At 30.4% G+C, this 19,194-nt stretch overlaps 1 protein-coding gene across 2 annotated transcripts in view; it reads left to right on the top strand.

The window, feature by feature from the left end:
• Window positions 1-19,194, top strand: part of dnc (phosphodiesterase dunce) — a 1,903,237-nt gene that overhangs the window by 1,460,114 nt on the left and 423,929 nt on the right. For both annotated transcript variants that reach the window (XM_089593782.1, XM_089593781.1), the window contains exon 9: window positions 2,660-2,883. In XM_089593782.1, coding sequence (XP_089449908.1) covers window positions 2,660-2,883 — 224 coding nt within the window. The remainder of the gene's footprint in view (window positions 1-2,659; window positions 2,884-19,194) is intronic.

Raw genomic sequence — 19,194 nt, 5'->3', positions numbered from 1 at the left:
AGCAACTCAGGCAAAAATTACTATTTTGTACAATAAATGGGATGAAAGCTGACAAAAAAATAATTATTACTTGTAATAGTAAAGATTATTGATTTAACAGTAAAAATTACAGTTTAAATAATTAGAGTTTTAGTTATAACAGTAAAAATTATCGTACATGGACGGTAAACTTTAAAGTTGCATTGTAATGCGTTTGCATCCGTCACGTTCTTACAGTCCTGATTCTGGTAAACGGCAGAGAGCTCACACACACCAGTTTTTTACCGTACTGATCCTGCTCAGTGGTAGTGCGTTTGTGTACTTTCTAGAGCAATAGTGTGTTTGCGCATGCTACAATCTTTTCTTCTGCTAATAATATACCTGCAGCTCTATTCAGGTCATGCAGATAACGTTATCGATCTCTATGATGCTCAAGTACAATAGTGGAACAAGCATGCTGATTACATTTTTATCCTATCTATGTAAAGGTGAAATGGGGTAAACGGTACAGTTATTGACACCTTAAGGTAGTGATTGACCCCTGTATAATTTGTATATCTATATATAAAGGCTCCGTTTAAAAATGCATGTGGTGGTCAATCACTATCGGGGGGTCAACAACTGTACTCTTTACCTATGTAGTGTTGCATCTTCTACGTCTTAAGTTGCATAACGGTAACATAATTACATTTTACTGATACATTTTACGGCTAAAAAACTTTTTCCTGTATTCATTACCATTTTTAATAGTGGTAAAAGAATGAAAGTAACTGTGTTTATTGTAATCTTTAGTAGCAGGAATTATATGATTATCTAATTAAGTTGCAACTAGATAAAAAAATTATGGTAATGTAAATTATCACTGATGTTAGATTAGCTGTGGCAGAAGAGCACACCCCGAGCAGTTAAAGACCTGGGAATCTATTTTGAGATCGTTACGGTAGAAAATCTATATATCGACCCAGATCGTTACGGTAGAAATGCGCCTCTTGATCAGTGAAGGTCTAAGAGTACTCATAAGATAAATCTTTTAATGAGGGAGGCTGAGACTCCCTTGGTAAGAAGCTGTATTTAGATAATAGTATGCAAGCAAAGTCTTTTTCTGTAGGCCTAACATAGCAGTTATTGATATTAATTAAAACCCTACATTTGTCTACTATTCCTTGTTTTTAATTAAATATAGTTCGATCAACTGTTCGTTACAAGGTGGACATTATGCAGGATTTTAGATAAAATTTTTGGAAGAGCCATGATAAGTTAATGTGTATTTTAGTAGCACAAATTTAATACGTTTGTGACACTTTTAGTAGTAACGAAAACAATATATTTTTCCTTCAAGTTTTGACGAACCATAGTTAAATTACTCAAAAGTTGCTCGTTACAGCTGAAAAATGGTATTTTTTCTTGAATCCCACAAATGTAGACTTATGTTATCATAATTTTCTGAAATTACAATGAATTATTCAATTTGCAACATACGTAAATCAGAAGAGTTGATGGCTGTTGACATTTTAATTTAAAACTACAAATTTTGATATAAAAAAAAAATTAATAAAATTTATAATGACACTTAACTCTACAGTTGCGATTGAAATTTTTCGGTTATGTAAGTTGTTGTACTACGAAGACTCTATGAGAGTTATCCAGAGCACAATCTTTTGTGAATCTGGGATATGGGTCAGAAAACCTAGAGACTTGTTACGAACAGTTTGCTCTGAAGCGATTGTCAACGTATTTTAAATTTTCGAGTTAAGGTCTTTTATATTTTTAAGTAAATTTGTTTCTTACGTATAAAATTTAGCACTGGATGAATGTGGACCATTTCATTTTACACAATTATAAGTTTTAATTATTCTGTTTTATGGGAGTATTGAATACCCATGCAACATCATTTATTTGTTTGTTTATTTGAATTGTATAGTACAAACTTTCAATTTTTACGGTGAAAGTATGTTCCAGATTATATCCACATTTAATCTAGTGTAAAATTTAAAAAACTTGTATAGTAAAGTAAGAGAAATCTATTCAAATGAAAATGACAAAGGGTGTTACGTTTTAGGGGATTTCGTTGATTTAAGTAACTAAAGGCAGTAGTCTGTAATAACCTACTATTACTAAGAGCTGCTCTTCATTGTCAATAGTAAACTGCATTTTTTAAGTGATAGTTATTTTAAAATTTTCATTTCTTTTTACGAAGTGAATTTTTTTAGCGACAAGCAGAAAGAGTAATTTCATAACTGCTACATGAAGATGTAGGATAGTAAGTGAGGAGAGGTGCGTGAAGCAATATTTTATTGCGGTGAGAAAATTCATCTTACGAACTTTTTCTTGATAAATTGTAAAGATAAATGTGGTTCAATATTAATTTATTTGTTCAAGTCTTTTTTAACAATGATTTAAGGTAAATAGAACTAGTAAGCGATGTAAATACTTCTTGGGACTGCTAGTCTAGACGTACATTGCCTATTACTTTTGCTTTTTTCTCTTGTTGACTACGTACTGAGTTTTATTGTTATGGTGACAACCATTTTCATAAGACTAACTAAGTAATACTGTAAGAATTAAAGAGTTGTAATAGAACTTTTTTATATTAACACAATATTTAAAAAAAAATTTTGTCTCATTTTATCTACTTAAAATACAATATACATTACCCAAAAGATTTCTTTATTTTTAATAGACAAACAGCAAGAACTTGATTTACCGTCCCTACGCATTGATGATACGATATTTGGTAGTAAGGATGCTCGAATATCTAAGAAAAAAGATAGAGTTCAACGGAGTCCTGCTGCCATGTCACATATTAGTGGTGTGAAACGGCCACTGACCCACACTAACAGCTTCACTGGTGAGCGAGTACCACTTTATGGTGTGGAAACACCATATGAAGAAGATCTTGGCAAGGTATGACTGCTTATACCTTATAACCGTTTATTGCATTAAAAATATTAACTATTTAGATTTTTAAATCAGAACTTGTATTTTTCAATTTACAAATAAAACAGGTTTAATTACAGAATGGCTGACACAGATTTGTATGACAATGAAGCATACTTGCCATTGTGGTATAAATAATAATGTGTTTGATTATTATATTTTAATCTCTGATAATGAATTAGTAAGGTCCATAATATTACACGTACACACACGTATATATGGGTCATTCAACTGAAAACGGGATATTTCGAGGGCCAGAATGGACAAATACTTAAAACAGGTTTTTAATTTTTCTAAAACAATTTTTGTATTATTTTGGACCAAAGTTAGCTAAAATTTTTTGGGCCTTGCTGGATCTGAATAATGAAAATTTTTCTAGTTTTTTTTATTGTATTTTTTAAGAATAGTAGCGTTGTATGTTAAAAAAATCATCTTAAGATAATGATTGAACCACTCACAGTAAAAGTTTTTCTGTATCCTTGAACTTTTACGAGGTTATAAGTCTCTTCTATTATATACTACATTATCTAAGTCGATGATAAAATAGTGCACAAGGATATGATGCGATTCGTTAAAAAAAAGGAGCGTTGCAAGTTCGAAAAATCATCTTATAATTATGATGATAGCACTTACAGTGAAAGTTCAACTTTATTCTTGTCTTCTACACTGTACTGTGTTCCTAATATTATGAACTATACTGCTCCAGGTGATAAGTTAAGACTCAGTAAAGATAAAATGTGTATTATATCAATACGGTATGGCGTTACAGGCTCTTAGCAAAAAAAGGAGCGCTATGGGCTCTTATAAGATCGTCGAAAAATCGATGTTGTAACGCACCAAAAGCAAATTTAGCTTTACCACAACACTTTTATTGTATAAAAAACAGCTTAATTTGGACTCACCACCTTCTGAGTCAATAACCGAAAACTTCAAAAAGTTACATAACATTCTTAAGCGTTACGGGCTCTCAGAGCTGATTTTGGGGAGACACGATCTTAAAATTTGCAAGCATGTAGAACTGCCTTAATCGGGAGGATAAATCAAAGAAAATTCCAGCAACATCCTCTACCTTTGTTAAATACAAAACACCCTAATATAAATACCAATATTAAACTGCATGCATTTTAAAAAGTGTCTTCCATTGAAATTTTCAGATTGCGAATTTATAAAATTTTGGTCCCGCAACTTTAACAGCAGCCAACTCTTGGATAACATTTTTTTTAGGCTGTCTTAAATGCATGAAAATGTTGAGGTCATTGATCAATTTAAGATCCCATATCGTAGAAAAATTAGAATCCCCCAGTGTTTAAGCCCAGGTGTCATCAAAACTGCAAATTTTCGAATGAGACATGAGCCCATAACGCTAGTTTAGCCTTTTTTTTACATCTCAAACCAAAGAAATACTTCTTTATGGTCTGAATTCTAATGTACGTAAAAAAATGAGCATTCCTTGAATAATTAAGAAAATTTTAGATTAATATTTTCTATAAAGGCTTTGTAATCGACTGAAACATGAAATATGCTATTTTCGATAGAATTACATTTATATATACATATATGCTAAGTAAACGAGACTTATGGAGACTTCTCGTGCTTTAAAGATATATATTATTAAGATGGTGGAATTGTACACATGACTGCATAATTCTTCATTTGTCCACATAATAACACGCCCCCATGCATATGATTTTTCACATAAGTCACCATTTTGAAACACACACACACACACACACACACACACACACACAAATGTATCATATACAATTGTTGAATTTTGAAGTTTTCAATATTTCTAGGTGGTTGATGCGCGACGCACGCAGGGGGACGAAGCTTTACTAGTATATATATATATATATATATATATATACACTAGTGAAGCTTCGCCCCCCTACAAGCATCGTGCACCAACACCAAAGAAATATTAAAAACTTTCAAATTCAATAACCTTACATGATTTACATTTAATACCTACAAAATAATGGACTTGCAAGATTTATAATTCATTGTTTCTCAGTTTGTTTACTTTTCTTAATTCTGTTTCTGATATTCCAATGCACTTTCAATATACGAGTAACATACGTTTTCGTATAACAATATTTTATTACATGATTAATCGAACTTATACTTGGAATTCAACTATTTACAGATGAAAATTTTATTCTAAAGGCTTTTTTGTAAAAAAAAAATCTGCATAACTGTATCATCGTATAAATTAAAATGTTTGGTGATTAATATTTAATAATATTATTACATAGTAGCAATATGGTATTTAAAAGCTGTCCTGTTATTCAATTTTGTAGAATTAATTTCTTACTAAAATGCAAGGTTTTAAAGATAAATGTCAAAGTTATATTATCCATGAAAAATTTCGTAACGTGAGCATTTCCTTTTTTTTAAATGTAAGAATTAGGAAATACAGTGCCCTAGCAGGTAAGTATTTTGTATTTTTTCCCTTGTTAAAAGTCTGATTTTTAAGACGCATTCTATATATTTAAAAAACTATCAGAAATTTCTTAACAAACAATGTTTTTAATGTTTGCTTGGATCTTTGAATCATTTTGTATAAATATGTGTTCTCAGGATTTTTACATCTTGATACCAATACGTACAGTTGGCCATGAGAAAACAAAAGTCTTTTGTAGTTAAATCTTAATTCATTAAAACTTTAACCTTGTGACTTATTGATTGCCATGAAAAAATCTAGAGCTATTGAAAACAGTTTTCTGTGTATAATAAACGGTAAAGATAAATTATTACTGGTATTTAACATGATTCTTGAAATAAAAACTTTAGTACCAGATTCTTACCAACTATTTTTTCTCCTTCTTAATTATTTTTTAATAATTTTGTCATACGTTGTCTAGTGCTATTATACAAGCTTTGGAATATACTTAAGTTTCTTAGTAACATAACAATATCATTGACTTTCAAATTTGTAACATTAGGTGGTAATTCTTTATGTATATTTTTTAGAGCTTCCATAGAAAAATTTATGTATGTATTATCATCAGTGCGATCACTACCTCTGTATTTTCATAATCTATGCTGTAAGAATTGCGTTTCTTTCTTTAATACTATTTAAAATTTTATTATTTAAAATATACGAAAGTTCGTTATAATCTTACTTTAATTAATTTTATTTTACTTAACGTTTACAAATTACTTTGGTTATGCAGCTATTTATGCCATCTCCATGAATTTGTTTACAAACATCAACGGTTTTCCATCCCTGGGGAATTTCAAGAGACTCTATCGTTTGATTTCCAATGTCTATTAACAATAATAAAAATCTTAAATCTGTACACTGCATATTACTTTTGAATTTTATAGTTTCACATAAATAAATGCTTTATAGTTTTAGTTATTATAGAGCTTTTACACTCATGCTTTATTTGTATGGAAGTATTTGTCTAAAATTGACTCCTTAAATAAATAATTTTTCACCGAATGAAATACTTTTATCATATAAATTTTTTAAAATTGTATCCACTTTTTGAAAAGCTTTTATCATTTAAGCTTTGTACCGAAGAATTACATTTACTTAACGTAAATTTTTTTTATCAGATTCGAATTCAAAAAAGAAGTTTCAATGTTATTCGAATCAAATAGTAATCAAAATTTTCCATGACTTGTTCTTTTTTAAGGTAATAAAACTAAAGCAGTTTCTCCTGAAGCCATAGATATATCCTTCTTCTTTTTAAATAAAAAATAAATAATTATAAATTTGTACAAAAATGTTTTGAAAAATCTCCTAAGCCACTAATGAAATATTATTTTGTGTCACTGTTAATAATTTTATTGAAAATTGTTTTTTTTTTAAATAGTATTTAAGTTGATAAATGAATGCTTAAAATCTAGTTTCAAATCTATTACAGTTTTATTGTGCTCAATATCGTAAGACTTAACCGTTTCATTTGGCTCTGGTAGTCCATAATCTTTACATAATTTTTCTTCAGATTTAAGGATTGTATTTAAATGGGATAGTTTGTTTTTTTTATTGTCTATAAAATGTTTAGTGAAAAATTTGTTAAAGTGATCCTCAAATAGATTTACCAGAAACGTCTTTCGATATTAAAACGATGCAAATAGTTTTCTCAGTTAATGTGGTAGCATAACGTTACAAGCTTTTTTCATTATTTTATGTGTTTGAGAGTCGTGTTCAACTTAACCTAAAGCAATAGCTCTATCTCTTAAGGTACTGTAATGTATATTATCAACTGTTTCTAAACTTTCAAAAGATTTAGCTACACTGGCGCTGTTCAAAGTTAATAAAAAAAAAACACTCCGAGTTCTTAGGTGACACTATTTTTCGCCACTCTATTGTTAAATTTTGACCAACTCTTTCTCTTTCAACGCAAGTTTTTGCGGTCAAATTCAATCAGTAAAATCCTGAAATATTCACATACCTAGTTTTCTGTGAAACCATCTGTTTTATTTAATTTGAACCAAGCCATCACTGCTGTTTCAGAGTTGTCTATAGCTTTAAACACATTTTTCTTTTGAAAAATTAAATTGTGTTTATTTTCAATATTACTAGTGAATTAAAGACAGAATGACCACGTATGCACAGAAAGAGCTCTTGCAATGGCCATGCTGCTTTCATGCGGCCTAAATAGTGGTCATCTACAATAGTGGCAAATCTACATAACCTGATATCTTATCAAAAATTACTATATGGTTTTTTTTATCACTTGTATCTGTTTTAGTTATTTTACGTGATGCTCTATCTTCTTCTTCATAAATAAAATTAGAAATATACTTCATACTTCAAATAGATGCACAGTACTCGACATTAATGTGGCAATTATATTTGTTTAACAAAAATAGATTGTATGGACTACCATTAAATTATCAACTGAAATTTTTCATTGCTATTTTTAATTCTATATATGTGATAATCACATCTATTGTTAGTTCTTTTTTTAATTGTGTATCTATTTTTGTAAAAAGAGTATCATTAATAAGTTTTTTTTGGACTTTTTCGTTCAAATTTTTTGATGACTGGTAAGACATGATGTATCTTTACCGTAAGGTCCATTAAGCATATGTTTAATAACTAAATTTTGTATTTGTGAGTTAAGTGGAATTTCGGCTGAAATATATTTATCCATGTCTATAGCAGTAAATGATTTATTGTTTGTATGCAATGTTACAACAATATGAGAATAAGGTAATTCTCTTTTTTAAAATTTAGTGGTATAAACGTAAGCAATAACTTTTCTGAACACATTGTGTTTAGCTACATCGTCTTAAATTAGCTTTGATTTTGTTTAAAATAATCTAACAGTTATATTTGGTATATCATTCAGAGTTGTACCTTCAGGAAAGTTTTTTCAAATTGGCCTTATTTCTAACCATGTAGGGTATATGTAACGGTAATAAAAAAAAGGTCGTCCAAGCTTTTACGTTATTACCATTGCATCTTGATTATGTTATTCTACAGCTTTTTATCGTAATATATGCATGCAAAAAAAATTGTTGCTTTAATCTTTCAGCATAGAGTATTTGACCAAAAACTTTACGATTTGATCGATAAGAAAGTCAATATAAGTAACATCAGAGCAACGTAAGACTTTCTGCTTATGTTCAAAATTTTTGTCTCTCTTATGTACTTCATTCTACATCTCCTAATAGAAACAATAAAGGAATTACCATAGGATTAAAATGCTGTATCCTGCATACAGCATCGATTATGCAACCTATAAGGGGGTTGATAAATTAGATGATAACATTAATATAAATTTTCTCCCAAAAATGTTAAACAGTATTCGTGAAGGCTTGTCAATTAATAAACTTGAATTAAAAATAGGTAGAATAGTAATGTTGATTCAAAATATAAGTATAGAAGACAGCTAATGTGTAACGGTACGCGATTACAAATTACTCAATTTTTAAAGTATAACGTAGAAGGCGAAGTAGGTATGGGAGAAAAATTTCGTTATGAAGTTTTCATTTTAATAATTTCATTGAATACCAAAACTTTCTTATCATTATCTTTTATTTTATATACGAAACTATTTTCATTAGTTGTAGCATTTGCTATGACTATAAATAAGCCTCAAAGTCAAAGTTTTGATAATGTGACATTATACTTGAAAAAACTTTTATTTTCTTATGGTCAATTAAACGTGGTTTCCTCAAGATGCAAAAGTTATACATAGTTAGTAAAATTTTTATTTAAATTAATAGAAAAACCATTTTTAATATTAAGAATGTAGTATGGAAAGAAATTTTTAATCATAAATAATGATGTTTTTAATAATAACAGCATGATTTACAACTTCTTATTGTAAAGACAAAATTTATTACCTTACAATATATTCTGTAAATGTATATTGTGTTTATCTATTGTGCCAATTTCAAAATTAATTTAAAACAGAATAGGAATATACCTAATTCTTTGTGTTTTAATAGGGTTTTCTAAGTTAACCAAAAAAATAAGTCATCTTGATGCAAAGCTTCCATGGTTTTAATTAATAATAAACTAAATGTAATTTTTTTTCAAAATAAGATAAATCATAGTGATTTAGAAGTAATGTCTTAAAATAATTTAGCAATAAAGCAGATTGAAAGTAAAGGATTAATATACATACGACATAAACATATCTGTACACACATCAAGATCCGGGAAAGATCTCTGTCAGATTCCCCAAAAGTAGTGTGTTGGGGGGAGGGGGGAGTGGAGCCTCACAAACAATTACGTAAAATGAATGTTGATAGTCTGGGAAAGGATGTGGGGGTTTTAAAAAAAACTGCGATGAGTCAAAATAAGGAAAACAATGAAGAATTTTTACATTATTTTGTAAGGGGCAGTGAGGGTAGTATAAAGGGCTGTGGGGGAGCGTGTGGGGGTTATGTTAAATTCTCAGCCAAGATAAATATATTATATATACATATGTATACATATATTCCTTTCTTCCCCCTGCACGCTTCGCACACCGATCCCCAGCATCAAAAGTTAAATGTTTATTTGCGTTAATATCAATTAACTTGGAACTTTTTTATCATACATTTATTGCATTCTTCTAAAGTATTAAGAAATCATGAATGTTCGGATGAATTTGTTAAAGTACTTTTCACGAAGTATAAAAATTATTATTTAAAATTTTTATGTACATACTATATTAATATTTAATGAAATATTATAAAAATCTGCTTATAATATTTCATTTTTTCAAAATACACTTGAATCAACATTTCAAAATGAATTATATCAATATAATGCCAGAAAATAAGACAAACAGAACAAGTACTAAGATCACACGCTTCTCGGATTTGTTTGATGACATTATAATTAACTTCTTTAATAACAATATTTGAACAATTTAAAATTTAAATCGTAGCTTTAAACTTGATCTATTTTTTGATAAAATGAATAATTCAAGTCATTATAATATATCGATGGTTCAGAGGAAGACGATTCCAGCGTGACCTAACCCCATTTGAAATAACACGGAGTGACGTCACGCTGGAATTGTCTTCCTCTCAACCATCGATATAATATTTTCAAAATCTAACAAAAAATTTAACTCATGATATCTTACGGAAATCATTTGTAAAAAAAAGAAGAAAAATCTATCGTAATTACGATAAAAGTATTGATAGAAAAAAAAAAATTTTAATTAAATGCCTCGCAATACTACAACTAAAAGACACCAATTTAATGAGAAAAACTTTGGATGAATCGTATAATATAATGATTAATTATCATTCAGAAAAAAATCTTTTCTAAAAATAATAAGAACTCCAATGCTAAAGAAGTAAAGTAATATTCAAACAAAAATTAACAATTTGTAAACCGTGGAGCATTTAATAAAAAAAGCCTTGTGGTAACTTAATAGTCAATTTTACCGAACCTAAACAGTTTAATAACTCCTTGGATCATAGTTCATATCAAAGAGGTGGGAATAGATTATTTATAATTTCATCCCTCTTTTTAATTTATAAGAAACTTTTTTATTTTAAAACAAGATTTAAAAAAGTTCAAAATATCACGGAAACCTTAAGCTTTTATGTGAACTTTATTTTTTGGAACAAATATTTCAAAAATCTGAAAATTCTTAAAATTATTTTAAATATTGATTAACTCAGAAATTATTGGTCCGTAAATTGAGATACAAGACTTTGTAGATATAATAAATCAAATTTTTATACTTTGGTGATTGTTAAAATGATTTGAAACTAAACATTACATTCTTAGGAACGGTGAATTTGGGTGTATTTAAGTTATTATGTTATTAAAAAAGTGGTACTAAAAGAAAACTATGAAATAATATATATATATATATATATATATATATATATATATATATATATATAATTTAATCTAAAATAAGAAAGAAGATTGAGTGTAAATAAGTAAATAATACATTTAAAAATAAAAATCTGAATCAAATTATAAATGGTACAATAAATGAAAATAATACCTTATGAGTAAATTCTGCATTTAATAATAAAATTATTTATAAAGGTACATAATAACTAGCAGTAGTTTGGCTGGAAAAAAAACAAAAATCAACGTGCTATCAGGGAAAAGTTCCTCTTCGTCCGTTAAGTAAGTATAATTCAAAATTAAAAGAACTTTTACTTTATAATGAAGAATCATGAATACTTATCGGGTAGTACAATAATGTGTTCGGTTTTAGATCTTTGATAATGAAGGAAATAAAGCACTAAAGAACACTTATAGAAAACATTTAAATTCAAGGACAGCATTTTATGCTGCACAGAACACATTGAATTCTTGTCCTTATAAGAAACTAAAAAAAATTCAACTGCATATACATTACATGTGGTGATAATAAAATGGCTATCGATCTGAAGCTCAAAACCATGACTAATAGTAAGATTCCTGAATAACGTATCAAATCTTTGAAAAAAATTATGAAGGCAAATCCAATAAAAAAAGCATACAAATATTAACATCAAATCACCATTAAAGAAAAGCTACAAAACTAAAAAACGATTTTTTTATGAAAAATCGGCCAGAACGATATACGTACAATGAACCATTGACCGCAGAATGTAGTGCTATCGGTTTTTAAATAAACCATAATATTTTATTGATCCTATGGTTTTTCAAATATTTTTTTTGCTTGAAGAGATTTAATATAACGTACCAATTATTTTGAAAAAAAAAATTTTAATAAGAACATAAAACTGAACATTTTATTATTCTTAAAGACTGTCACAGACCAAACAAAGCACGTTTTATTCCATTATTTTATGAGGGATGGCTGACTCAACAATTTTTATACATTCTGACATCGTGATTGAATATAAGCGTTTGAATAATTTAAGATGTAATAAGAAAAAATTAAGAATTAAGTTCTATCAAAGCTTATAAGACGCAACTGTTAATAGTATATCCCACATTTTCAAACATATCGAGACAAAGGGAAAATTTGGTAATTTTTTAGAACTTCCTTCCACTCACGTTGGAAGTTCAAGATAGATGCAGGGAATTTATTAAGAAGCAAAGTCTCTAGGGTTAACGTAAAAATGCGTGGGGGCTGTTGGCGATTTTAGGAAAAACTGCAATGTGTCGAAATAAGGGAGAAAATAATGGGTATGTACCTTATTTTAAGGGGTGGCAGTAGTGGCCGGTGGGGGTTTGTATATGGGAATATTGTGGTGCTGTGGTAAGTTGTGTGGAATTTACTACCGAGATAAATATATAATACTAGCAGACCCCCGTCTTGGCTTTTTTGACGCCTTAAGTTGTAATTATTAGATACATTTCAAGTTTTCCTTCCAATTTACTTACTTGCAACTATTGGCATGCTTACGACTCTCGTGACCACTAATAGTAGTTTTCCTACGAGTTTAAAAGTCTCTGTTTGCAAACCGAGAGGTTTGCGGCCCGAGCCGAAGGCGAGGGACGTAACGAGGTTTGTAAAGGAGACTTTTCGAACGAGTTCCGGAAAACTGCTTTTTCGCCCGAGGAAGTACCAGCCTCCCAAAACCACCCAAGGGCGGAAAAGGCTATTTTCTATTAACTTTGTTCAATTCTAATGTATTCGTTGACAAGGTAGTTTGACGTCCGATTACCCTAAAAAAGACCGGTGAGCTTTTACAGTAAATATCTTTCTTGACTGAAATATATAGCAACTGTGACTGCCTGGATACCTCAGGTTGATCTTCTCTGGCCTATTAATAAAGCCTCAGATTGATTGAAAGAAAATTACAAAGTCTGAAGCTTTGGAGCCAGTCGTAGAGATCGTTCCCAACGTCTCCTGGTATAATATCGAAGACGTTAATGTGTAAAGCACGTTTTTTTGCAGACTCAGTTGTTTTGATGACCTAAGGTAAAGAGATTGGTTTGTGATGCTTGCCTGTTCGAGACTCCTGTGGGCTCAAGTTTTTTTTCCTTCATAGCTGTAAGGTTCACCCAGTGCAGACCTTGAAGAGGATGAGTAATTTTTGGTTACATGCTTAGAGTCGAAATGGTGATATAGGGTTGTCAGTGGCCAGGGTTCCCAGCCTTGCGAAGAACAACTCCACTCGTGACGTTTGCCAGTGAATGACTGGCTTTGTTTAATAGTGGCCAAATTTACATATACCCTTTTAGTTAAAGAATTGCTTCTGGAAATGGTAGTAAAAATTTATTTGTTGGCAAGGTAGTTTAAACTTAGGTGGCCTTTAAAAGAACCGATGAAATTGATGGCTTAGTAGGCAACGTAAATACTTATATTGGCCCTGAAAAGGGTCAGTAGTGAAATTTGCTGTTATTCCTTATTATATATTCTTGATGATAAATAGCCAGCTGTGGGTAGCTTGACTCTTACCCTTGGAGTCTCTGTGTACAGAGACCATACATGAAGGAGGTACGTCACTGACCCAAGAATATCTCGTCTTTAGGTCGTTCCCCGGATAACCAACCGCTCATAGTTAGTCGAGAAAGTTGGCCTCGAGAATACCTTCTATATAGGTATGCCGTTGTAACGACTACTAAGAAGTTGGCCGTTGTGGCTGCCCATACTCTTTAGGGTTGTCTTTCACGGCTTATACGAGTATTTGTAGTAAAAAATTCTCTGACGGCATCAGGCCAGATTATGGTACGGCCAAATAACCCTGAAGTGTTAGAGCAGGTTGTGCTTTAGATAAATACGTCTCCTGGTATTCTGCCGGAGACATTATCGATTAGAATGAATTCCTTATTAGTGGCACTCGTCATTCTTGGAGGTTCAGGGTCAAAGTAGCTCTTGGTTACTTGCTTATTCCAGAAGAGTGTTGTCGGTAATCGGGGTACCCAGCTTCATGACTATTACCTACATCCTCGATGCAGTTCGGTAACTTGCTAGTAAATGGCTGCAGAAATTTTTGAGATGCTCCAGCGTATTATAACCAATATCACCTAATTCTGTTGCAGGTAGCTACAATTTTATGTAAACGCCACCTATCGGATCCTACTGAACTAACATAAAAAGCTAACGTATTTTCGCAAAACTTTGACCTCATTTATTGCTATTATTGTTAAATTTTTCAAGATCAAAACTATATTTAAAATCTAGGAAGTGTGAAGAATCGGTATGCAAAATTTAGCAAAATAGGTTCAGTAGTTTTCGCGGTTAGCGATTCTAACGGTTTTAGCCACTTTGCTTTATATATCAGTAAGATACGATTATACATATGTATATGTGTGTGTGTACTTATAAATATTTGTATGTATGTGTAGACATTCATAAACACTATACATGTACATATATATATATATGTATATATATACACACATATAGGTATTCCTAACTACACTGTAATTTGCGGCAGAAACAGTACAAATCTGGTTTTGGACCTACGATCAACTTTCTAAGCTGACTCGTAATATTTCCTGCAAGTATTACGCTTCTCGTTTGTACCTATAAGATCCTTGTGTATTTAATCCCTTTAAAGGTGTATCCTTCCATGTACCAACACACATAAAGAAATCGAGTTACATCAATAAGTTTCAAATAAAATTGTACAAACTTGACTACACACACACACACGCGCGCGCGCGCACGCATATTTATACATTTTTTATAGGTATTGTCACGTATATGCTATTGTCATTGGCATTGTAAAAACCTCGACAAATTCAATTGTGACATCAACGGCTTACACAACTAACGAGTGTGTTTTTTTTTCATTCAGTATGCTATAATTTAATTTAATTTTAAGTCGTTTCTTGGCGTCGTATGGAATATACGTATGCCAGCAGTATGATATAGTATTTCACTAACACATGCTGCCTTCTGGTGATTAATTTTTTGATTACATCTCAACACTACTCAACACTACTTTTTTGTTCAGTACCGGTAGTCAGAGCGTGAACGTGTATTTTTATTAAATTGGAGGTGAGGAGACTTCTTCTTTTTCTGCTGTGACTGTGGCTACTTCCACTGTATGTAACAGTAGCCTAAAATTTGCAGTTTACAGGGTACTCTTATAAACATTATTATAATGTTAATATTTCCATATCACCAAGCTACAATTGATATTGGACTTAAAAGGTATATAGAGATCTAACTAAGACTAAAGGTAAGTAAACATTCTGAACAAAAATTATATTACGTATAAACTTATAATTGAAATCATGTAACTGAAATTTCTTAGCTTCTAGGTTTGGAAAAAAAAAATTTTCGACCAACGCTGTGTCCTAGAACCCAATTCTCAAAACCTTTTGAAGCCAAAGATGGAAGTATTACTGTATTTAACATATCTTAGTCTTACGATATTGAATTTCATAGACGTGGCTTACCACATGCACACTTATTAATAATAACATTACATTCTGATGAGAAAATCATACTACCTGAACAAATTGATAAATTTATTTCGACTGAAATTCCTTCGAATGAAATAACACTTACAAAATGAGTGATTAAGCACATGCTTCATGGCCGTCATACAGATCAAAGTCCATGTATTAATAATTCTTACAAAAAAAGTACAAAAAATTTTCCAAAAACTCTTACAAACAAAACTACATTAAAAAATAACGGTTACCCACAATGTATGAGAGGACGTAATATGTCTGAAAAACATATTTACAAAAGTCTGAATAAAGATAAGACTTACGTTGATAATTTAATGGTTGTTCTATACAATAAATGTTTGTTAATGAAGTATAAATGTCATTTAAACGTTGAATATTGCGCATCAATCCAAAGCATAATATATATTAATGACTTCATACATAAATTTAGTGACAGAGCGTACATTAAAATAGAAAAATTAAACGAACTAAATAAAAAAACATTAGGTGAAATCAGTAGTTACGTAGATAAGAGATATGTGAGTCCAATGGAAGCAGCTTGGAGACTTTAAGAATATCCCATTTGTGGTAGAAGTCGTACAGTTGTAAATCTAGCTGTTCATCTTGAAAATAAACAAAAAGTTGTATTTAAAGAAAATAATATCAAAAGCGTAATAAAAAATTATCAAGCACCTCTTACAGCTTGGTTTGAATTAAATAAGATAGATGATTTTGCAAAATCACTAAAATATGTCAACATTCCAGAACATTACATTTTTGACAATAAACTTAAGATTTCGAAAAAAAGGAAAATTATAATAAGAAATATTGCTATAGGTATACTAAACATAGCATTTTCAAAAGATCATAAGCGCTTTTTTTTAAATTTATTTTGAATAAATTACATGGGGCTACATCATTCGAAGATGTTGAAAAACATAATGGAATAACATGTAAAAATTCCAGGGATACTGCAGTTGCAATGGGTTTAATTTAACATGATTCTAAAATTGAAAATATTTTTAAAGAAGCAATAACAATTATGTTTTCATACTAGATACTAGTTCAGACGATTTTTTGCTTGGTTTTTAATGTCAGAAAACATTTAAGGAGATAAAATATGGAATGAATATAAAATGGAACGGTAAACCATGTGACACTTTTAGTTTACCGACACCAACCATTAGTAACTATATAAATGATTGCAATATTTGAGAAATATCTTTCAGTAAAAGAATTTTTAATATAATGTACACAAATTTAAATCAAGATCAAAAAAAAATTTTTAAAACTGTTTATGAACAAGGTAAAAAAGTACATTTTATAGCTAATTCTGGAGTATCTGGAAAAACCTACTTATATAAGAAACTTATTTATTACTTTCTTTTGAAAGGTTAAAATATTTAGTCAATGCCTTGGATAAGAATTGCATCTGTATTACTACCAAAACGTATGATCAGTCATAGAACTTTCGGTTTACCTCTAGACTAACATAATATTCAGAGTGTATTTTTAGAATTTGAAACTAAAAAAAAAAATTAAGGGAAGTTGACATGATTATATGGGATAAGGCTTTTATGATTCTGAAAAAGGCTCTAGAAATCGTTGACAGTTCCTTGAGAGACTTGTGTAATACGAAAACTTTCTTTGGTAAAAAATTAATAGTATAAGGAGGAGATTTACGACAAATCCCTTCAGTTCTAAAAAACGGTAATAGACCTATGATAATAGCAGAAACTATTAAATCATTATTTATATGGAACTGCTCGAAAATTTTGAGATTACGGAATAACATTCGGTCTAGTGGTAGAGAATTTTTAAAATTGTTGTTTAGAATTGGAAAAGGAGACATAGAAACATTTAACATTCCTAAACCTTGGATAACAGATGATGTTTGTATCAAAACATTTGGTAGTTATAGCAACTGTTTTGGTAATAACATAATACTAACCTCACATAATGAATATCCTTTTTTTTTTTAACAATGAGATTTTAAGTAAATTAAATGGAGAAACTAAAACTTATTACAGAATTGATACTGCAACCTACAAGGGTGTTGATAATTCAGATGATAATATTTATATAAATTTACTCATAGAAATGTTAAACACTATTCATGCAGGCTTACCACCTCATGCCTCCTTTTTTAGACCCTGATGTGTATACGGACGTGTACATGTCGTATTTGTATAGATATGTTATTTTTAATCTGCTTCATCAATTAAATAATTTAAGACAAGACTGTATTACCACCATGAATTATTTCATCGTCAAATAGGAATTTATATCATAATTAATTCATAGGGGGTCGTTGCTCAAAGCGTCATCATAATCATTATGTGTTAAATTATAAAGTTAACTGTTTTATCACATAGTTAACTGTGTGGGAAATTCCACTCATCGTTTTACCATAGAAGACTATTTATATTGGCAGTTGAAAGATTATTTATTTATGAACATTTTACTCAAAGCCTTTCCTTAAAAAAATAGTTTATTATATCACAAAAGTAATATGTCATATAGATGCTATCTACGTATTTTAGATATGCAATAATATCTACTTGACAATAATTTTCTCTAATTATTTCGCACTGGGTCATTCATATTTTCTAGCATTTACGACCCTGAAACTAATCAACTTTTAATCAGTATAATGGTTTAATATAACAATAGTAACAATGGATTACATAACCGTTGTATCTATATATATATATATGTCAACTAACCGGTACAAAATAAACCTCGATATTATCGCAAGCCTGTCATAATATTTTATCCTTTGAAACATTGGCTCCAGAGTAGCGTCGACCCTTTAGCTATTTTCGATTGCAGACAAAAAACCGTGATATTTAAATTTAACAAGTTTGGCAGAGTCGTTGCAACTTCAAATCTACGTAAAATTACCTTTCTGTACACAGTTGGAAATTGGGTGCAAATTACTTAGATTTTGATTGAACAGCTGGTCAAATTTCTTTGTTTCGACATTCAGATAGTCAATGAAACGTGAAAAATGAGCTACTCGTAAGAAAATTGCTGTTTTTTTTGTTTTTTTTTTGCATTAATACCATAACCATGACTCGTCGGGGGTTTAAAACCACGAGGTGGATGAAAATTAAAAATTTGCACTTAAATTTTCCGCCCCCTGTGAGTACAAGTCTCAACTTTTTACACCCAATTTGGTCATGTGACTATACTTACGTCTTCTCAGTGCACGTGTGTACGTACACATGGCAGTAGCAGCGGCACCCGATTCTTATCCTTAGTGTCTTTCGGGTCTCCGGGATATTATTGCATATCTATGTAACAGCAGATGGAACCCAACCTCGACTGAACTGCACCGACCACTTTTTTTTTATACGCTGATAGCGATTTCTATATCAAGAGTGTCTCACCGTGGTGCACTCCGTCGTAACTCCGTGTTCAACTAACGATATGCCCGTCCGTGGCTGATAAGTTACGTACATGCAAATACTGTCCATGGAAAAATTTATATAAATATTATTATCTAATTCATCAACACCTTTATAGGTTGCAGTATCAAT

The sequence above is a fragment of the Copidosoma floridanum genome, unplaced genomic scaffold (assembly GCF_036245765.1).
Source record: "Copidosoma floridanum isolate Cflo_tuat_1 unplaced genomic scaffold, Cflo_Japanese_pri ptg000020l, whole genome shotgun sequence".
Taxonomy (NCBI): Eukaryota; Metazoa; Arthropoda; class Insecta; order Hymenoptera; family Encyrtidae; genus Copidosoma; species Copidosoma floridanum.
This window is presented reverse-complemented; position numbering and strand designations above follow the sequence as displayed.